This window comes from Bombina bombina, chromosome 3 (genome assembly GCF_027579735.1).
Source record: "Bombina bombina isolate aBomBom1 chromosome 3, aBomBom1.pri, whole genome shotgun sequence".
NCBI lineage: Eukaryota > Metazoa > Chordata > Amphibia > Anura > Bombinatoridae > Bombina > Bombina bombina.
Genome location: NC_069501.1, coordinates 805,269,078 through 805,292,664, shown reverse-complemented (window position 1 = coordinate 805,292,664; position 23,587 = coordinate 805,269,078). Strand labels below are relative to the sequence as shown.

General features: G+C 37.4%; 1 protein-coding gene across 1 annotated transcript in view; it reads right to left on the bottom strand.

Annotated features, from left to right (window-relative positions):
- Nucleotides 1–21,886, bottom strand: part of NIPA2 (NIPA magnesium transporter 2) — a 35,322-nt gene extending 13,436 nt beyond the window's left edge. Inside the window, exons 1-4 of the mRNA XM_053707732.1 lie at nt 21,723–21,886; nt 5,773–6,038; nt 796–852; nt 316–406 (exon numbers count right to left, since the gene is read on the bottom strand). Coding sequence (XP_053563707.1) covers nt 316–406; nt 796–852; nt 5,773–5,911 — 287 coding nt within the window. The 5' untranslated portion in view covers nt 5,912–6,038; nt 21,723–21,886. The remainder of the gene's footprint in view (nt 1–315; nt 407–795; nt 853–5,772; nt 6,039–21,722) is intronic.
- Between the last annotated feature and the right edge of the window lie 1,701 nt (nt 21,887–23,587).

Sequence of the window (23,587 nt, the reverse complement as noted above, 5' to 3'; positions counted from 1 at the left end):
ACTGCACTACTTAAAAAATGAGTTTGCAGGCAATTAACAATATCATTTTGTTAGCAAATTTCATATAAAAAAAAAATTCAGACTGGGGACAATTTTAAAAAGGGACAGAAGAGTCAAAATTAAAATAGGATAAAACAATTTTCTAATTTATTCCTATAAACATTTGTTCTATGAACATGTATTAAGGTCAGAATTCTATACTAATGAACTTACTGTATGTTCATATACAGCATACAATTTTACGTTTGATAATACAATTATGCACAGTCCAATTTGTTGACCTATTCTGTAAACATAAATATGTATTAATCTTACCTGACTAAAACACTTAAAGCGCCTAAAGGAGTAACCAGTGTAGCAGGTGCAAAAGCATATGCCGCAAAGTTTGCAACTTCACCAGCTCCCACTGAAAAACATAAAAAGGAACAATGAAGAACGAGTGCTCATGCTCAGGATTTACCTAGTAGCAACTAGCAGGAAGTTAATGAGATGTCCCCAACGCTTCACTGTACACTCATTGCATAATTTATAGTGTCTCTTATTACAAATATAAATATTGGATTCTTTTACTGAGTAACAATTGTGTTTAAGGCGGACTGTATATAGCATTATAGGGTAGTCTTTTATATACTATGGTATAATCTTATTCTCTGAGAGATATAAATTATCTTTAAATATTTTTATACACTACTTAGGTGTCGCGATCATTTAAATTGCATAGCTAAATGACTGAATGCTGAGAAATACCTAGTTAACTTTGGAACAGAAACACTTTTTTTTTTTTAATTAACTTACTTGAGAGAAGTCCGGCCCACCACAACCATTCCTTGAGATATGCATGGCCACCTTGCCCTAAATCACAGGATGTAAATAAAAAGGGTTAATGTCTTGGTGCAAACTGGCAGGAAAAAGCAGAATACTTAAAGGCATAGTAAACACACATTTCTTTCACGGTTTAGATAGAGCATGCAATTTTAACCCCTTAATGACCGAGGACGTGCAGGGTACGTCCTAAAAAAAAGGCAGTTAACGCCTGAGGACGTACCCTGCACGTCCTCGGTGTGGAAAGCAGCTGGAAGCGATCCTGCTCGCTTCCAGCTGCTTTCCGGTTATTGCAGTGATGCCTCGATATGGAGGCATCCTGCAATAACCTTTTACGGCCATCCGATGCAGAGAGAGCCACTCTGTGGCCCTCTCTGCACCGGACATCGATGGCCGGTTTCGTTGGTGGGTGGGAGCCGACTTGGGAGGCGGGTGGGCGGCCATCGGTGTGCCGCATGACGTCAAGGGGGGCGGGATCGGGGGCGCGATCGTCGGGGGCGCGCACGGGCGCGTGCGCGTGCACGGAGGGTGGCGGGCGGGCGCGTGCACGGGGCGGGAGCGGGTGGGAACCGCTACACTACGGAAAATGTATTAATAAATAAGACCTAATCTAAGCACAAAAAGTGATCATGGAGGGGATCATGGAGGGGTGGGGGGTTGGTTTTGTGTGGGGGAAGCTACACTACAGAAACTTTTAATAAATGTAAAAAAAAAAACATTTTTTTCTTCTAAACTGGGTACTGGCAGACAGCTGCCAGTACCCAAGATGGCGCCCATTAAGTTAGAGTGGGAGGGTTATAGAGCTTTTTAGGGGGGGATCAGTGAGGTTGGGGTCTAAGGGGGGATCGTACACATCAGCATATGTAAATATGCTTCTTTTTTTTTTTTTTTTTTAAAAAGGGCCAAATACCTTTTATTTTAGTACTGGCAGAGTTTCTGCCAGTACTTAAGATGGCGGGGACAATTGTGGGGTGGGGGAGGGAAGAGAGCTGTTTGGGAGGGATCAGGGGGTCTGATGTTTCAGGTGGGAGGCTGAGCTCTACACTAAATCTAATATTAACCCTGCAAGCTCCCTACAAGCTACCTAATTAACCCCTTCACTGCTAGCCATAATACACGTGTGATGCGCAGCGGCATTTAGCGGCCTTCTAAATACCAAAAAGCAATGCCAAAGCCATATATGTCTGCTATTTCTGAACAAAGGGGATCCCAGAGAAGCATTTACAACCATTTGTGCCATAACTGCACAAGCTGTTTGTAAATTATTTCAGTGAGAAACCTAAAATTGTGAAAAATGTAACTTTTTTTTTTATTTGATCGCATTTGGCGGTGAAATGGTGGCATGAAATATACCAAAATGGGCCTAGATCAATACTTGGGGTTGTCTACTACACTACACTAAAGCTAAAATTACCCCAAAAAGCTCCCTACATGCTCCCTAATTAACCCCTACACTGCTGGGCATAATACACGTGTGGTGCGCAGTGGCATTTAGTGGCATTCTAATTACCAAAAAGCAACACCAAAGCCATATAAGTCTGCTATTTATGAACAAAGGGGATCCCAGAGAAGAATTTACAACCATTTGTGCCATATTTGCACAAGCTGTTTGTAAATAATTTCAGTGAGAAACCTAAAGTTTGTGAAAAAATTTGTGAAAAAGTGAACAATTTTTTTTATTTGATCGCATTTGGCGGTGAAATGGTGGCATGAAATATACCAAAATGGGCCTAAATCAATACTTTGGGTTGTCTTCTAAAAAAAAATATATACATGTCAAGGGATATTCAGGGATTCCTGAAAGATATTAGTGTTCCAATGTAACTAGCGCTAATTTTGAAAAAAAGTGGTTTGGAAATAGCAAAGTGCTACTTGTATTTATGGCCCTATAACTTGCAAAAAAAGCAAAGAACATGTAAACATTGGGTATTTCTAAACTCAGGACAAAATTTAGAAACTATTTAGCATGGGTGTTTTTTGGTGGTCGTAGATGTGTAACAGATTTTTGGGGTCAAAGTTAGAAAAAGTGTGTTTTTTTCCATTTTTTCCTCATATTTTATAATTTTTTTTATAGTAAATTATAAGATATGATGAAAATAATGGTATCTTTAGAAAGTCCATTTAATGGCGAGAAAAACGGTATATAATATGTGTGGGTACAGTAAATGAGCAAGAGGAAAATTACAGCTAAACACAAACACCGCAAAAATGTAAAAATAGCCTTGGTCCCAAATGGACAGAAAATGGAAAAGTGCTCTGGTCACTAAGGGGTTAAACAACATTCTAATTTACTCCTATTATCAATTTTTTCTTCATTCTCTTGGAATCTTTATTTTAAGAAAGCAGGAATGTAATCTTAAGAGCCGGCCCATTTTTAGTTCAGAACACTGGGTACCCTCCTAAGCTTAACATTTCAAATAAAGATACAAAAAGAGTATGAAGTAAAATTGATAATAGGAGTAAATTAGAAAGTTGCTTAAAATTGCATGCTCTATCTGAATCATTACAGAAAAAAAATGTGGGTTTACTATCCCTTTAAACTGTGATAGTTTACTGAAGTACTAGCAAAATATTAGAAATCTAACATGTCCTCCATTTTACAGACAGATACTGTTCTACTTTCCACATAACATGTCCTATCCCTAAAACTATATCCCCCCCCAACAGTTTCTTTTTTTGTATTGCATAAATCTAATAGAAAAGCTGCATATTAAAAACAAGGATAGAGGAACCTGGGCTTCTATTTTAACTTTTTTTTTGGTCCTTAAAGAGAAACAAAAAGTATGCTGTGGATGTACACTTGTAACCCATGTTGCAATATAAAGCATGTTTTATTAAAAAAGGCTGCTTTTTGTGGCACCTCTTTCGTGACCAGATACAAATACTTAACTGACAGGCTATCTAGTACAAAAGAGTGGCACTTGACTAAATTTCTGGATCAGTACTGTAAGAACATGCTCATGGGCGAAATAAGGGAGACTTCCAGGCTTAAGCCATTTTGATGGGTCGCACTGAGCTTCAGCTCCTAAAGATTTCCCTACTTTTGTCAAAATCAAGCTGAATATACCAATATATTTCTCTTATATTAATGGGAATATCTAGCTGAAGGCATCCTGCACAAGATATGGGGATTTGGATTGTGTTGTGGCTCCTTAGTCCTCAGTGACGGACATTTTATACTGGGGCCTTTCGCTACTTAAGAAACCCCAGTGGGCTGCGTGTGATAACAGATTAGCCTATTCTTCACATCTACTGTATGGAGAATAGCAGGCTACTTTACTGCGCCTATGGGTTGCCCTAAATTTCAGGATACTTTACTATATTATAGCAGGAGAGCCGAACAGGCAGCTTACTAGGACTTTTCTTTCCTTGCTTCATGAGGGTGAATTAGTACTGAAGTATTTTACAATACACATAAATGCCAGAATTTCCTTTTTGAGAAGAAATGTGTGCTTGTAGTTAACAACTTTAGATAGAAAAAGGGATCATACATATACACATATAATATACAGTGTGTATATATATATATATATATATATATATATATATATATATATATATATATATATATATATATATATATATATATATATATATACACACTGTATATTATGTTTTAAATATAGGTTTCCACTTGGTTTAGGAGATTTGGGTTTAAGTGCAGTTTACCTTATTTGGTATCTTGGGTTTGTTTTCTTCTAGCTTAAAAATTAAATTTTAAATGAATTTTGAAATGACTGAGACCTATTCTAATTAATATTATATTTATATTGTTTGTCGGTTGCTAGCTCAATAAAAAAAAAAGGCTAAATAAGCCTCTCATTTTAAACACAATGGGCTAGTTTACATTACATTTGTAAACTGTAAGATCCAAAATCTCCACTGACTATAATAGACATCTGTTTTTACTTCCAGTATATGGAATGTAAACTAGCCCATTGTATTTAAAATAAAAGGCTTCTTAAAGGGACAGTCAAGTCTAAAATAAAAACTCATGATTAAAATAGGGCATGTAATTTTAACCAACTTTGCAATTTACTTTCATCACCAATTTTTCTTTGTTCTCTTGGTATTATTAGTTGATAGCTAACAATAGGTAGGCTCATATGCTAATTTGTTAGACCTTGAAGGCCGCCTCTTATCTGAAGGTATTTTGACAGTTTTTCACCACTATAGGGTGTTAGTTCATGTGTGTCATATAGAAAACACTGTGCTCATGCACGTGGAGTTACCTAGGAGTCAGCACTGATTGGCTAAAAATGCAAGTCTGTCAAAAAACTGAAATAAGGGGGCAGTCTGCAGAGCTTAGATACAAGATAATCACAGAGGTAAAAAGTATATTAATAAAACCGTGTTGGTTATGCAAAACTGGGGAATCAGTAATAAAGGGATTATCTATCCTTTTAAACAACAAAACTTCTGGTGTTGACTGTCCCTTTCAGACTTTTTTCCCCACACACACACACACACACACACAATGAGCTAGTTTACATTCCAGTTGAAAATTTAATTTAATATACTGGAAGTAACAACAGATGTATTAGTCAGTGTAGATTTTGTATCTTACAGTTTACAAGTGGAATAATAACTAGCCCATTGTTGGTTTTTGCAAAGGTGTTGACATAATATGCTGAGGTTCTACAACCTAGGACACTACTACCTTTTAATTCCCTTTAAAAGGGACATTTATCTCAAAATAGACTGCTGAACGATTACATATTATAAATGTTATCCACTCCTGCCATATTGTTGCAGGTTGCTATGGAAATACACACACCACAGATTTTCACAAGCATACAGCCTGTATACTCATAGGCTGTTCTGCACACAATCTGAAGCACACCTACTAATTTCAGATCATTTTTTATTAACTAACAATTTTACATAGGTGATGCACCAGAAAACAAAACAAACAGAATTTCTGAATTCAATGTCTTTTTAAAAGTATACCTGCTCTCATAGATCCTTTTCTTGCTAGCCGGAGAAGCCCCTTCTTTTTCAAGATAAAACTTCCACCAATGAAAATACTTGAGCTGATTGCCAATCCAAGTCCAATGTAGAAATCATATTTCCCTCTGTCTTGGCTCATCTTGAATTATTTTAGAACGAGCACATTACAATATTATTAAATTTTAAGGCAAGACATCAAAACCAGTCACACTGCCACCAACGCAAGATCACCACTCATTTGAAAAATATTGGATTTACTTGACAGTCTGTGAAAAAAACAAAAAGGGAGAAGGAATGTCAATTTCATTGTTATAAATGATGGTGAATGCTATTTTTCCTTGCAGAGTTGCAGAATAACATACATATAATTAAATATATACAGTAAAATTGTATAATCTACAAGTGCATATTAAAGAAGACAATGTAGAACACCTCCCACCCCACATTCCCTGCCTGAGCTCTCCCAAACAGCTCTGCCCCCCTCTCATTGGTCACCAATATCTTAGGTATGATATTATGCAGTTTAGGACCTTTTTTTTTTGTTTAACATTTAAGTAGTTCTTTATTTATATTAATACCCAAAGATGGAGGTGAAATGTATTAAATGTTTAGTATCCGGTTTGCAGAGAGCTCCGGTGTATTTGCTTGTAACTTAACTAAATCCACCTTACCACACACTTTTTAATTCAGGGGGTACCCCACAGCTGGGAGGAGGATCTGTGTCTAGCAGGAGGATCTGGTAAAACTACGAACCCTGATATTTGGGAGACATCTGCCTGCGTCCACTGACTATACTTGCAGCCGCCAGAGTGTTGGGGCTCTGCTCCGACGTCTGAACAGGTTTGCGGATTCAGGAGGAAGGATAACGTAGACGAGGTGGTTCCTTTTGCCACAAGACCGTAAAAAACGGCTTAACCGCATCAGAACGTGCGCACCATAGCAACGGAGAATTACACTGCGCAACAAGCTGACTGGAGTCGTTGAGACAAAGCAGTATACCAGGTACCCAACCGTATCCATATATAAGGTCATTAGGCCTGGGATATTAACAGATAACTGACAGGAAAAGACGCCATTTTAAGATATAAGGCCCTCACCTTCAAGTTCAAACCAGCTGCAACATAAATAGCTGCGCTATCAGAACGATAAGGCGCCAAACACAGAAGGTTAGTCTAGCAAGCAAGCTATAAAATGTAACTGCAATAATATAAAAGACAATTCCTTTTTTACTCGGCCTAAATAAGAAACATCACCTCTCCCTTGCCTGAAGAGGCAGCTTGATTAGCCGCGATTTGGGAACCATCTTGGGAGTTTTATTAAAGGGGCCACGGTCTCAAGACAAAGGAACTGCTCAACATTTACAGGAGGAATTCAGACTTTCTCCTGGATCACAAGCTCCCTCCATAGCCTTCAATATGGGTGAACATTAAACAGAGAGGCATAGGGTGTGGCAGGCTGAAGACTTCTCCCCAGCAGCTGATGGGTATGAGTGCTACAGAACTATATAATGTTATATAACTAAATCTCCAGCTTCTATATTCCAGCCCCTGAGCCCTTTAAAAAACTAAAGCTAATTTCTACTTAATTATACTTATACAATTTAAAACCTTCTGGAAACGGATTGCAAGATGAACAAAACAAACAGTTAAGGAGTGTCTTTCTAAATCCCAACTTAAGCAAAAACACCTAGACAAAGGCTCTTCAATATCTGGTGTTAGTATGGATACTAGCGTCTCAGAAACAAATACACCTTCCATCACAGACACCGAAAGCAAAGAACTTTTATCCCAGATAAAATCTCTGTTCCTGGAGGAATTGAAAACTGCGTTATCAGACCTAAGACAAGATATAAAAGATATTGGCACCCGCACAGCAGAACTTGAAGAAAGAACAGATGATATCGCAGAAGGAAATCCCTCAAAATACAAAAATCTGTCAGCACATGCAGAATACATTAATAAACTTGAGGAGCAAATTGAAGACCTCGAAAATAGATCCCGCAGATCTAATCTCCGTATTAGAAATTTGACGGAATCCTATAAAACAGAAAAATGTTCCTGATATAGAACCTGATAAGTTCCTGATGGATAGAGTGCACAGAGCCTTAACCAAACCCTAACAATCTTCCACAAGAGTCATTGTCCTCAAACTCCATTTTCACATAAAGGAGCTTATCCTTAAGGCGGCCAGACAACAGCAAACAATTGATTTTGAGGGCCACTCACTACAAATATTTGCAGACATTGCCCCAAACACACTGAGGAGGCGCAGAGAACTCAAACCCATAACAGCCCTCAAAAAAGCTCAGATAAAATTCAGGTGGAATTTTCCCTTCAAACTTGTATTTAGACACATGAATGTATCCTACACCTGCTCCACCTTAGCTGAAGGATTAATCATTCTACAATGTCTCCAGATTCATTTTGAGCCTCCTAACACTCCATCGAATACAAATTCCCAGAGGAAGTCCTTTCAAAGAGAGTGGACACCGGTAGGAAATGCCAGAAAACAAAAAAGTTAAAGGCTATCCCAAGTATTTCTACGGAATCTGGACCTCCAAGAGAAGAAGAAATTCCACCAACCTGATGAACAAAGTTGACCTGATGAGTATTCTGTCTAAATTGCTTTGGTTTAAACAAATAGTTACTTGATAAGATCAAGTTCTATTAGATAGAGACTGCCTCCTTATGTTTATGGACACTTGTTTATTATATAACTAGTTGCGCACAATTTGTTCATTCAAATATGCTTACATGTTAGGCTGTATTTTTGCCTCACTCAGGGGCTGTCGTTTCCCTCTCACCTCCCCAGATTCCCGTTACCATTATAGTTCATTTTTGCAATGTAAGTGTCAAACATCCCCTGTTTCTCCTTAATTTTCCAAATCCTCCCCCTTCCTGATTCCCCACTGGCTAGCTGTTTGGAGACTATATATAGTTAAAATATCTTACTATAGTTCTAATGTGGCCTGCCACCCCATATGTCCTATCTTTCCCTGGTTGGGGATACTAATACAAGCATGAGAGTTATTTTGTTCATTATTATTTACATTTACTTAACTCAGGCATATCTTCAACCAGTGATGTTATGTTCAGAAAGGTTCCACTGCTTAATATATGTTGTTTTACATTACATACATGTTACATTCAATGTTTCCAAATCATTGCAGATCGTGCTGTTTGCTACAGTCTCATAATTGAATCTCTTCAATACAAAGTAGGTCCGGGCTCTCAATCGCAGGGTCATATTCCGCTTCTCGCTATACTTAAGATTCCCATCAAGAATTACTGTCAGGGGTGCCTCAAGCTTTCCTCCCATAATATAATACTTACTCACATGATAACCAATCTATCAAACCCTTAAAATGTCTTAAAATAATTTCACACAACGTTAGAGGCCTGAATTCAGATATCAAAAGGAAAAAGGCAAATCACTACATATAAATCTTTACAAGCTCAAATAGTCATGCTGCAAGAAACTCACTTTACTAAAAATTACACACCAAAATACTGGGAAAAACTGTACCCAATCCAATACCATGCTGTTAGTGGGGGGGGGGGGAATGCGGGGGTCACAGTACTCCTACACTCATCACTAAATTTCAAATAAGAGGAAATATAGATAGAGAAGGGAGATTCCTGCTGATAAGGGGTTTAATCCAAAATACACAGATATTACTTGTTAACATTTATGCCCCCAATGAACACCAAGCACCTTTTTTAACAAAATTAAGCAAACTACTAACACAATGGAAAAGATATGACTATTATAGGGGGTGACTTTAACCTTTCACTAGACCATAAACTAGAAAGAACAACGTTGAGGGCGACACAATTGAGACCCTCTAGCTCTCCACAGAACGTCTTAAGAGACTTCTCCTTAGACCACAACTTGATCGATTGCTGGAGATCTCTAAACGGGAATGATAGGGATTATACTTACTTCTCCCCAATGCATCATACACAATCTAGGTTGGATTACATTTTCATGAGCCAAATACTACTGCCAACATTTTTAAACTGCCCTTGGTCGGATCAATCTATAGTGGAGGCAACCGTCTCTGGAGTTTTAAATCCAAACAGAACCAAATCATGGTCCCTTAAAGGGATACTAACCACACATTTTTTTCTTTCATGATTCAGATAGAGCATGCAATTTCAAGCAACTTTCTAATTTACTCCTATTATCAATTTTTCTTTGTTCTCATGTTATCTTGATTTGAAAAAACAGTAATAAAAGGTTAGGAGCCAGCCCATTTTTAGTTCAGCACCTTGGTAGAGCTTGCTGATTGGTTTGCTACATTTAGCCACAAATCAGCAAGTGCTACCCAGGTGCTGAACAAAAAAATGGTCTGGCTCTAAAGCTTACAGTACTGCTTTTCAAATCAAGATAGCAAGATAACAAAGAAAAACTGACAATAGGAGTAAATTAGAAAGGTGCTTAAAATCTCATGCTCTATCTGAATAATGAAAGGAAAAAAAATGGGTTTAGTATCCCTTTAATGCTAACTTACTACAAGATACCTTAATACTACAAAAGCTCCAACAACAAATATCAGAATTTATAAGCTTCAACACCGGTAGCACATCTAATCCAATTTATGTCTGGGGAGCATTAAAGGCTTTTGTCAGAGGCAATTTGATAGCAGAGTCGGTAAGCGTAACAAACAACATAAAGCCAAATTGTCACAATTGCAATCTGAAGCAAATGAGTTGCACTCTTATATCACCCCGAACACTAGTAAGAAGCATAGGAAAAAATTGAGATGCATAAATGACGAGATAGATAAACTACTTAACAAAGAGGCAGCTAGGTCTATTAAACTTAGACACTCATTACCACATATATGGGAATAAGCCAGACAAAATGTTAGCAAATAAACTCAAGGAACTCACTAGAAATACTACAGTCCCACAACTTCAACTACCTGATAATAGGAGCACCAATGACCCTCTTAGTATCGCTAATATATTTGCTAATTTCTATCATGATCTTTACAACCTTCCTTGACATAAGAAAGGAGTGGACAAATCTGAGGAATTAGATCGATTTTTAGGACCTAGCACACTTCCCACAATATCAGTTGAGGAGCGCAGGAATTTGAACGCTGCTATATCTCAGGAAGAAATCAAATTTGCCATAGGAGCCATGAAGAGCTCCAGGGCACCGGGTCCGGATGGATACTCGGGTATCTTTTATAAGTCTTTACAGGATGTCATAGTCAACTTTCTCTAGTGTTTAATTTGATAATGCAAGGTAAAGAAATCCCTAAAGAAATGCTCATGTCCAGAATAGCAGTTATACCAAAACTGGGAAAAAATAAACAGCACTGTCAAAATTATAGGCCCATTTCATTGATAAATCAAGATGTAAAAATTTTCACAAAAATTTTAGCAAATAGACGTAAAGGGACACTGAACTCAAAAAAAAATATTTCATGATTCAGATAGAGCATGCAATTTTAAGCAACTTTCTAATTTACTCCTATTAACAAATTTTCTTCATTCTCTTGGTATCCTAATTTGAAATGCAAGAATGTAAGTTTAGATGCCGGCCCATTTTTGGTGAATAACCTGGGTTATTCTTGCCGATTGCTGGATAAATTCATCCACCAATAAAAAAGTGCTGTCTAGAGTACTAAACCAAAAAAGAAGCTTAGACGCCTTCTTTTTCAAATAAAGATAGCAAGTGAACAAAGAAAAATTGATAATAGGAGTAAATTAGAAAGTTGCATGCTCTATCTGAATCACAAAAGAAAAAATTGGGTTCAGTGTCCCTTTAATCCCATTCTCAAAACATTAATTCACCCAGACCAAGTGGGGTTTATAAGAAATAGAGAAGCCCCAGATAACACGTGTAAGATTATTGACCTGATTAATATGGCCACGGTCGAAGCACCTTCTCTGTTCCTCTCTTTGGATGCAGAGAAAGCGTTTGATAGAATTGATTGGGACTATACGTTTGCTTTATTGGAAAAAAAAACAAAACAAAAAAAAACAGGTATCACTGGAGCTTTTCATTATACTCTTACTACTCTTTACTCATCTCCCTCAGCTTTTGTCAAACTCTCAGGATATCAATCCAAGCCAATACAGATCAAGAATGGTACGAGACAGGGTTGCCCTTTGTCGCCACTATTATTTGCGCTGTGTATTGAATCACTAGCAATTCATTCACTTGGAGTAGGGGCTAGTGAATACAAGGTTTTGCTATTTGCGGACGATATAATACTATCATTAACTAGACCACTTCTATCCCTCCCCCATTATATTCAACAATTCACCACTACGGAATTCTGTCAGGTTATAAAATAAATGAGGACAAGTGCGAAGTGCTCAGCATTAACTTACCCCAACACACTAAAAAGCTTCTAGAACTTAATTTCTCATTTAAATGGGCTCAAAAAAGCTTAAATACCTGGGAATATACCTTCCAGCTAATATTTACTCTTTATACCAAGTAAATTATCTCCCTGTTTACACATATCAGAAATGTAATCACGAAATGGCTAAAGCTCAAGATATGTTTTTATGGCAGAGTCGTTTCCACTAAAATGACTGTTACCAAAATTACTTTATTTCGGTCTTTGCCGGTCTCTATTCCAATAGCCAAGCTTAATACTTTTCAGAAAGATCTTCTGCGTTTTGTTTGGCAGGTGAAGAGAGCTAGGATTAATAAGAAGATTATGTGTACTCATAAGACAGATGGGGGTAGGTAGGTCTCCCACATCTGGCCTCTTATTATTCAGCACGAATAGCCCAGACATTGCATTGGTTCAACAATGCACATCAGCCTTTATGGGTACATTATTCTGCAGTTGCTAATGCAGACCAGATTTCCAGACTATTATGGACTCTAAAAAGATAGACAGCCTCTAATATATAAGCATGTAGCGATCTCACACACTATTTTCCTATGGAATAAGTTGACTGCTAAATTTCCCTTAATAAAGGACAATTCTAAACTAACAACTTTGATACTACCACAGACCTCAATAGATTAACTTGTACAACAGAAATGGGCCAACAAGGGGCTCTATAGAATTGCTGATGTGTTGGTGAATGACAGTATCCTCTCATATGAGCAATACAGCGCCACTTATCCCAATGATAGAAACATATGGTTTCACTATCTGCAACTGAAATCCAGGTTACAAGAGGTAACGGGTCTTTCCAAAGCACCGGCAACCACTATATTTGAATATTTATGTTTAGCTAAGGACCTGACACACGGTACAATATCTATATTATACCCTACTTTTAATAATAACTTTAGAGAGGTTAAATCACAAACTATTATGAAATGGGAACAGGATTTGGATAAGACCTGGCCTTTAAAGACATGGAATGCTAACTTAGCCGAAGGCCTCTCTTTTTCTCATAATGCTGTACTTAAAGAAAATTACCTTAAGGTGGCCTTCAGATGGTATCTCCACCCAACTAGGTTTGGGAGTACGGAGGGTTTATCTCCAAAGCTTTGTTATAGAGGATGTGGCAAAAGAGTATCGTATACGCACATGTGGTGGCATTGCGACAAAATAAGGGAGATTTGGGAGCAAACCTCTGGTCTCCTAAGTTCCATATTCCAGAAACAAGTCACTATCTCCTGAAAAAGCGTCATTACACTTCCCGACACCACATATTCCAAAAAGACACCAAAAACTAGTTATGACAATCTACACATTTGTTAGAATTAGTGTGGCACAATTTTGGAAATCTATACCCCTAGGTTTTGCGTTTATTGAAAAAAAAAAAAAGATATCATTATGAAATGGCAAGCATGGCAGCAGAAACTTTATACACTAGGGACAGTTTTATTATACAGTGGGAACCATTCATTATGCACCATGAAGCAAGAGTGAGAAGAGGTAATGAAATTTCATAGCAGCGACATGTTGGTTCAAGATTATAGTAGAGAGCCGGGACCTATTACTTACCTATCACCACACAAAACTGTTATTTGTTGTCTTCCTTTCCTTTACCATTATCTGTGATTACACCTCCAAGGCCCGAAATTTAATAAGACAACGAGTGGACCAAGGACTTTAGAGTAAGGATAACTTTATTGAAGAGTGAACAATATTTACAGAGCAATAGTGGACATAATTGGAAATATGATGATAATGCTGATGTGTTGATTGCATATGCCTGTGTATGTTATTTTTACAATAAAATCTTAATAAAAACAATTTCAAAATAAAGAAGACAATGTAATAGCACCCATTATGAATTTTAAATGGAGCAGTACATTTTTGTGTGTGACAAAAATGTATTTCAATTTGCCAGGCCTATGTATCATGTTACAGCCATCAGCCAATCACACACATGTATATGCTATGAACTCTTGTGCAAGCTCAGTATGAGCAAGTGCCTCAGAAAGTGTGCATATAAAACGACTGTGCATAATTTGATGATGGAAGTAAAGTGAAGTCTATTCAAACTGCATGCTCAATCTGAATTATGAAATCTTAAATTTTGACTTTAGTGTCCCAAAAAAGAAAAACACACAACAAAGTCCCTTTTAACATGAAGATAGTTTCATTGATGAGCTCTTCCATGGTTTTAAGAAGCTGAGGATTACCAGTCCTTATATTCAGCTTTTTGTACCAACGCCACTTTACACAGTTACCAATTTGATATCTTAATATTTGAGATAAGAAAAACAACACTTTGAGAATAGGCATAACAGAGGACTGGGTTGGTTGTTCAACTAGTAAAATTACATTTTTATTTTTTTTACTTAAAATAAACCAAACATTTTTCTTTCATGATTCAGTATACAATAAAACCTATGATTAAGCGCTTCACCAGCGCGAAACGTGTCAGGGATTACTGCCTTGTCAACCTGCACTGAGACGTTTGCATTTTTTAATCTTTAAATAAGTTACATTTTAGAGTTTACCCTTGGAGTGCCCCTTCTTTTTTTTTTTTAATTAGGAACAAAACACACAATCTACAATTTACATCCATTTTCAAAATGAATTTGCTCTCATTGTATCCTTTATTGAAGCACATACCTAGGTAGTTAAAATGAAATATGAACTAGGCCGCAGCCATATAAGGTTTCAAACGTGTACACTCCTAAGCCTACCAGCTTTACAAAAAGAGAACAATGTACATTTAAAAAGTTTTTGTTTTGTTTTTTTTGTTTTTTAAATGGGGTCTTGTCGCTTTTAATGTGAGGAAAAAAGGAAAGTGGGGGGGAAATGAGGTCAGTTACAGTTAAGATAATGAGGCATGTTAATTTTGTTAAAACCAAAAATAAGAAGCAGAGATAATAGCAGGTATAAAACTGACTGTGTCGAATGTATGAACCTTCTTAACAATAAAAAAATAAAAATGTAATAACCAGGGATGATTATCATGTATAGATAAAATCTAAAATAACCACTGTTCTAGAATCTGATTTTTTATAAATAAACTTTTAGAATATTACATTGCAATGCATACAGTGGAATTTTTAGGCAGATTTTCAAAATTTTTTGTGACACTATAATTCCTCTGACTGTAACAAAACACACTGTTACACACCCCACATCAGAGACAGAAAAAAAAACTGACACTGCTAGGAAACTGGTCTGAGATACCTTGGTGAGCTTGTGATCTAAGTTAAAGGGACACTCAGGTCAAAATTAAACTTTATGAATCAGATAGAGCATGCAATTTTAAACAACTTTCCAATTTACTTCCATTAACAAAATGTGCACAGTCTTTTTATATTTACACTTTTTGAGTCACCAACTCCTACTGAGCATGTGCAAGAATTCACAGCATATACGTATATGCATTTGTGATTGGCTGATGGCTGTCACATGATACAGGGGGAGTGGAAATAGATATACCTTTGCAATTTATTTAACAAAAATCTACTACTCATTTGAAGTTCAGACTAAGTGCTATTGCATTGTCTTCTTATCATGCATTTGTTGATTATGCAAATCTACAGTGTTGACTGGTCCTTTAATCAATATTAGTTAATAATAGCATTGTGTCCTTTGATTGTTTCCTTTTTCAAGATTTTAATTTTGGTGCATAATTTAAGTTACAATACAACTGTTAAATGAATCTGATTGAACAAATTTGGCCTAGTCTCCGAGACTTAGGACAGGTATTGTCATGGATTCCTGCACCTTTAAGGATGCTCAGGTGTTGGTTTCCCTAATCTATTTATGTTGGGACACACCCTCTCCAAACTGCTTCAGTATTCAATCTAAAGTGAATGCAGCAAGCTCTCCTGTTTTCTCAGGAACTCTACGTGGGATACATTCATGGACTTGCTGCTAACTTATCAGTTCTACTTAGGGATTCCTAAACTCCAAGAGCCACTGCGAGGATCGCAGTTTTACTACAGCCACCTGACAGCCTGATCAGCTGTGGAAGAGAACGCTCTCAAGGTACCGCTACAGACGGATTACACTGCCTCCCTGCACGGACGCAATCAGTCACTCCTTCTCACATTAGAGCCTCACTGAGCTCTCTAGCGTTACCGCCTCCTCAGGACTCCTGTTCAAGCTCCGGTAAACTTTCTCAGTCTCCCTGCTACGCAGAAGCGTTTGCAGCCTGCCAGCTCAGCAGCTCTCTCCCTGTGTGTCACGCTAAAGCAGCATCGCTGAACACTCCCTGCTTCCAGCGCCTGTCAGCTCAGGATTCCACTCTGCTGTTACCCACTCGGTGTATACCAGCCACACTGACCACTGGCTACAATCATAGCCTGCCAGCACTGCCTAAGCATACACTTAACCTAAGACCTTAAAGCCAATTTTTGTATTTCATTATTTAGAAAGAACATGTAATTTTAAACAACTTTCTAATTTACTTCTATTATCTAATTTGCTTCATTCTCTTGATATATTTTGCTGAAAAGCATATCTAGATAGGCTCAGAATCTGCTGATTGGTGGCTGCACATAAATGCCTCGTGTGATTGGCTCACCCATGTGCATTGCTATTTCTTAAACAAAGGATATCTAAAGAATGAAGAAAATTAGATAATAGAAATAAATTGGAATTTTGTTTAAAATTGTATTCTCTATCTGAATAATGAAAGAAAATTTTTGGGTTTAATGTGCCTTTAAGTTGAACAAAGCCGCCTGTCAGTTCTCATAAACATCATATGCAGAGTTAATTCATGCTTCTTTATTACGCTAAAGTTCAACTACCAAAATAGCAAACTTCCTTTGTCTCTGCTCCAATCAGTTTATACTGTTCAGGAGTTTCCCAATTGTACTATAAAATTAACCTCATTGTTGCCTAGCAGAAGTTACTTTGTAACTGATACTCTGTAAAACTCTGAACAGGCATACAAAACTATTCACTAATATCTGCAGTTGTGATCCACAAGTACAAAGTGACACAAGCCATTACAGGTATGTAGTACTAGACAATGATTTATTGTTAAGGGTGCGGCAAGTAAGAGGAACTTGGCAGAAAATCTGTACTTTGCTTGACATACTCAAGTTGATGCGCTATGAAGGAATGTCATTAAACAGGGTTGCCAAATTTGTTTGACTTATTTTATATATAGAAAGTAGCATATCACCTGCAGCTGTTGACAACAGGAACTAAAAATAAACAAGCTATACGAAAGCTAGAACGGTTACAAAAATTGTTATCTGAACCAATTACATCAGCTGTGACGTCATTCAAGTTTATTCTGTTTATCACTTATTATCCATATCCGGTATTATCCAAGTCTTTGTGATAATTTAAGCCTTGGCCATGCTGAGCTTCCTAGTGTTTACTGAATGATAAGCTCTAGGCTAATACAGTTCCCTTTGTACTCAAGTTTAAACTAATAACTTTGCTCAGGTATGCAAACAGCAATAAACTCAGTGCCCTCAACTGATCTTAAAGGGACACTGAACCCAATTTTTTTTCTATCGTGATTCAGATAGCTCATGCAATTTTAAGCAACTTTCTAATTTACTCCTATTATCAAATTATTTTCATTCTCTTTGTATCTTTATTTGAAATGCAAGAATGTAAGTTTAGATGCCGGCCCATTTTTGGTGAACACACTGTTCTTGCTGATTGGTGGGTAGATTCACCCTACCAATAAACAAGTGCTTTCCATGGTTCTGAGCCCAAAAAAATAGCTTAGTTACCTTCTTTTTCAAATAAAGAAAGCAAGAGAACGAAGAAAAATTGATAATAGAAGTAAATTGGAAAGTTGTTTAAAATTGCATGCTCTATCTGAATCACGAAAGAAATTTTTTTTGGGTTCAGTGTCCCTTTAAGGGCATGAAAAACATGCCAGTGTTAACAACACTACATAAAGAAGAGTGCATTTTGTACCTCTCATGTTTAAACAATAACTAAATAAATAAGTGGATAAAATGCACATGTCTTAAAGGGACATTAAAACAGACATTCATGATTTAGAGAGAGCATACCATTTTAAACAACTTCAACTTTACTTCTATTATTTAATTTGCTTCCTTCTCTTGTTATCCTTTGCTTAAAGGTTTATCTAGGTAAGCTTAGGAGCAGCAAATAACCTAGGCTCTAGATGTTGATTGGTGGCTGCATATATACCGATTGTCATTGGCTCGCCCATGTGTTTCGTTACAAACCATTAGAGCACTGCTGCTCCTTCAACAAATGATACCAAGAGATTGAGAATGAAACACATTTGATAATAGAAGTTAACTGGAAAGTTGTTTAAAATGGCATGTTCTACCTAAATCATGAAAGAAAATGTCTGGGTTCAATGTCCCTTTAAAAACCGTATATACAAATGAAGGGGTAATTTTAAAAATTGACAAAACATTAAATTAGGCAAAATAAATATTTTAAATAAATTAATTACAACATCGTCAATGAATTTCCCTTTTATTGCGTGTTTAAGGTCTTCAAAAGGATTAAATATATATTTAAGCCCTAGAACACTCTCCATTCTGCTGTAGATAAGAATATAGTCAGTGACTGCAGCATGTATGCCTGCTTTTGATTCGCTCACCAGCTCTATCTTTATCAGGAGAGCACAGGAGCATGAAGTTGACTATATATTTAAAAGCAACATCATAGTGGCGACATCATATCCTCATGATAAATGCAATTCAAAGTGTGATGCTTGGGATCATAGGCCTACTTGATCCTGTGATGCTGGAGGTCATAGGGCAACTTTTTAGCTCCCCTCTCTTCCCCCATAAAACACAGGAGGGGCATGAGACCCTCCTTATGGAAGAGGAGAGACATTCTTAAGGGAAAAGCCTAACATTTTACTGTATTAGGGATAGGATAGCAGCATCAAAGGCTGCATTATACTACACATTCTCACAAACAATCTATATAAAGGGGTTATGCGCTTTTAAGTCAAACATGATTTAATAAGAATTGCAACCACTAGGTGACTCAGGCTGTTTCTGGGCTATAAAAGAGACCCTATCACTTCCATATAAGTACAAAAAATGGAGCAAGTGGCACCATTTTGAAAGAGAAACCCTATTTCAAATGTGGTCATGTGTCTGCCCAGATGCCGAATGTAATAACAATGCTAAGTGCCTCACAGCTCTAAGAGATCTGATATGCTAAAAAGTCCTTAGAACCACCTACATCATACCATAAAACACCTAATTAAAAAGGGGTAAAAAAACATGCATACCTTATCAGAATGCACCACTTTGCACCTTATGGATAAAATTGTCAGTGACAAAAAAAATCTCCCACCTTTCAAATCACTCATGTTTATTGTTAATCAGATATTATATTCTTAATTCTGGTGTTTTGGCAAGTTAAACTGAGGATTTGTAAAAAGATTTAAAAGGGACACTAAACACTTTTTCTTTTGATGATTCAGATAGAGCATGCAATTTTAAGCAACTTTCTAATTTACTCCTATTATCAATTTTTCTTTTTTCTCTTGGTATCTTTATTTAATGTGATGCATAGGAGCCGGCCGATTTTTGGTTGAGAACCTGGGTTATGCTTGCTTATTGGTAGCTAAATGTCAACCACCACTAAGCAAGCACTATCCATGGTACTGAAACTAAAATGGGCTGGCTGCTTAGATTTATATTTCCGTTTTCTAAATAAAGATAGCAAGAGAACGAAGAAAAATTGATAATAGGAGCAAATTAGAAAGTTGCTTAAAATGTCATGCTCTATCTGAATCATGAAAGAAAAATGTGGGTTTACTATCCCTTTAACTGAAATAATGACTTGCTTCTATACAATGTAACAAAACATGTCTTGCATTCCACAGTGGGTTGTTTTGTTTGCAATTTTGGGCTATTGATAAAACAAGGTGTGGATAACTAAGGGAAAAAGAAAAAAGCACAGACTGGAAGTTAAATGTAACTTATTCAAGCACAGTGGTGTGAAGAAGACTAAGCAGTGGAAAGGTTAAAAAAGCAAAAAGTTACTCTATGGCAATGTAAAGCAAGAAGCCCATCTATCATATAGTACATCTTCAATAAAAGCTATTCTTTGTTTTGGACAACAGTTAAAGGGACACTGTACCCAAAAAAATTATTTCGTGATTCAGATTGAGCATGAAATTTTAAGCAACTTTCTAATTTACTCCTATTATCAAATTTTCTTCATTCTCTTGGTATCTTTATTTGAAATGCAAGAATGTAAGTTTAGATGCCGGCCCATTTTTGGTGAACAACCTGGGTTGTCCTTGCTGATTGGTGGATAAATTCATCCACCAATAAAAAAGTGCTGTCCAGAGTACTGAAACCAAAAAAAAAGCTTAGATGCCTTTTTCAAATAATAATAGCAAGAGAACGAAGAAAATTGATAATAGGAGTACATTAGAAAGTTGCTTAAAATTGCATGCTCTTTCTGAATTACAAAAGAAAAAAATTGGGTTCAGTGTCCCTTTAAGAAGGGGAAACAAAAAAAGAAGAGGTAATGCATTAGCAAAATAAACAGAATATGTTTTTTGTGTGATGCTACTTAATTTCTCTCTAAAAAGTACAGGAGCATTCGCCAAGTACTAAATAGGAGTTTGTGTTAAACTCATGTTACAGCCCTCTGTATCATGTGACAGCCATCAGCCAATCACACATAGCCGGTGCCTCAACTTGTGCACAATTTTATAATGGTAGTAAATTGGAAACGCTCCTACAACTGCCTTTTGTCTCGTTAAAGTTTCATTTGGACTTTAGGGTCCCTTTAAATCAGTTTTAGGTTTCTTTCTTGCAACCACAAAAATAATTTATGCACAAAATGCACACCTACTTTATGTGTCTTCAATTGCCCATAAAAAGCATGCTGCATGAATACTCCTACAGAGTAAAAAAAACAATGCAACCATATTTCACAGGAGTATAGATTTTATGGGCAGTGCTAGGAACCACTTCAACATCCACAAAGGCTGCCAAACGTGCCTATGCTTTGAGGGACTTGCCTGTCAAATATTCAAACACCTTTTGTCATAGTAACTTATAGGCTTTGGATTGGTCTGAAGTTTGCCTGAAGCCTATCCAAAGAAAATACTGACATACAGTAATTTACATAAGTTTGGTTGTCAGCGGTTAACAAAGATAAACAAGATGGAAACAGATGTGCGTTAGATGTATTCCAACAATATAAAGACAATTGGTGACATTTGCTTATACTGTCAACTATTTAAAATGGCTTTAACTTCTAAGGTCTCTATCACTTTGTACATACCATACGGCCAATCTGAGGGATAGAGGTCTCCCTGTGCAGTTTGAGCGACATCGGCTGCTCACAAAAGAAGCAAAACCTATTTTCGTTACAATACAATGTACAATTTAAGAGAAATCATTGCTGTTTGACAGCTATATCTTTAAAAGTCAGAAAGTATAAACCAATAAAGACTAGAACTTAATGAAAACACATTCTTACAATAACATACACCTCATTCAGCTGACTTATAATTGTAGACAAATATGAACCACTTAGTCTCGCTTGCACATTGTGTGCTTATATATCCCAATGGATTGCACACTAAGTTTACTGACATACAGTTTACGAATACCTCTTCCGTTCCTTTTTTTCTCCCCCTGTCCTCGATAGCCATTAGCCAGTGTCGTTCGCACAGCTCCCGGGGCCTCTACCTCCATGGATCCCTGGCCTCTGCATACACTGCTGCTTCTCTTCCAGGCACTGAAGTCACACCCCTCGGCATCCGCTTCCTATTTCCGCCAGCCGAGCGAGTCTGCGCCTTTACGTCACGTAAGAAGTTAGGCACTGGCAGTCCCTTCAACAAACTTTATTAGAGTGAAAACTGCTATTCTTTTTGGCGTTGGTCCTCCAGGAGTAAAGAAACAATATTAAGCTGAATTCAAGTTGTTGTATTTTTCTGTTCAGATTTAAAGATTCTGTTCTTCAAATTAATCTGTCACGTGAAACTTCAGTATTTATTACTCTTGACAGAGTAGAAAAACATGATATCTGACAGCCATATGTGTGGCGACTTCACCAAGCCCTGTAGGCAGAACACTTATAAGTTACACATGCTGCAGGGAGGAATATGAACAGTGCTGTCCAGAAACACAATACATGTTCCTACCTGCACACTCTGCAGCATGTCTAACTCATAAGTGTCAGGAAAATATGGCTGAGGTGGCAACCCTAAGCCCCGTAAACCGTGAAGCGTCGGCTTTTCTGTCGAGAACGCCAATTCCCCAAAAACTAATCTGACGTCACTTCCAGTGACTCTTCTATCTGTTTTTGCCTGTCCTGAGGGGTGCACCGGCGCACCGCAGATCCTCTGGCATACACCCCAAGTAAACCTTGGGGAATGAGGTTTACAAGGGGGCTTCGCCCCCCTTGAACCCCCCAGGCGGAGGCAAAATAGATAGTCAGACATTCCAATTCTCCCTGAAGTTCAGGGAGTCTCCCTGATTGTAATAGCAGCTCCCTGATGCCAGCAAATGGAATGCAATCTCAAGTACCTTGATCCAATGTGGCCCAAATCCGGAAAAGTGTTTTTTTTAAGGAATGCCTTTAGTTGCTGGGACGATATAGAACCCTCAAAGCATCAGTAACCAAAAAGCCCCCACTGATTCTAATAAAATAAAACACAAATACTACCTTATTTACTGCACGTAATTAAACTTTGTATTCTAAAATATTTATGCATTTAACAAGCGTACGATCACTGGAAAATAGGTTTGTTGTATGTGGTTGTGCAATAAAGCTACTTTTTTTAATGTGACTTTAGCGAAAAGCTTCTTTAATGATAAGTCTCTATCTTATTTAGGGTTTCAAGGTGTTCAATATATAAATGGGGGGGGGGTGTTGGCGGTTGGCGGTGCACCGGGTGAAGCGACCTCCCTGAAATGAGTTTTTGCAGGTTTGGATATCTGCTATCTTATTTAGGGTTTCAAGGTGTCCAATATATAACTGGGAGGGGGGGGTAGCGGCGCAGTAGCGGGTGAAGCCACCTCCCTGAAATGAGTTTTTGCAGGTTGGGATGTCTGGATAGCGAAGATAGGCGATTACAGTGCCCATCTGATTGGTTGTAAATCCTGTCACTCACTGAGACACGGACCAATCAGATGTGTGGAATCACCGGAAGTGACGTCAGATTGGAGTTTTCGATGTATTGGAGTTCTCGATAGAACACAGCAAGGCGAAGATGGCTTAAAGGGACAGTAAACTTACAAACTAATGTTATATAATTCTGCACTGTATACATTAATGTATTGCAGAGATTTTTTATGTAAAAGTTCATTTTACCGGAACGCCGCTCCTTGCTCTACTGAGCAGGTCTGGTTTTTACACAGCACATCACGCCATTAAAATGTAGCGGGAGCGAGCTACATTCATTTTAATGGCGCAACCGGGCACACTGTGACTAGACAGTGTTGCCAGTGTTCTAAAATAAGTTTTGACTTA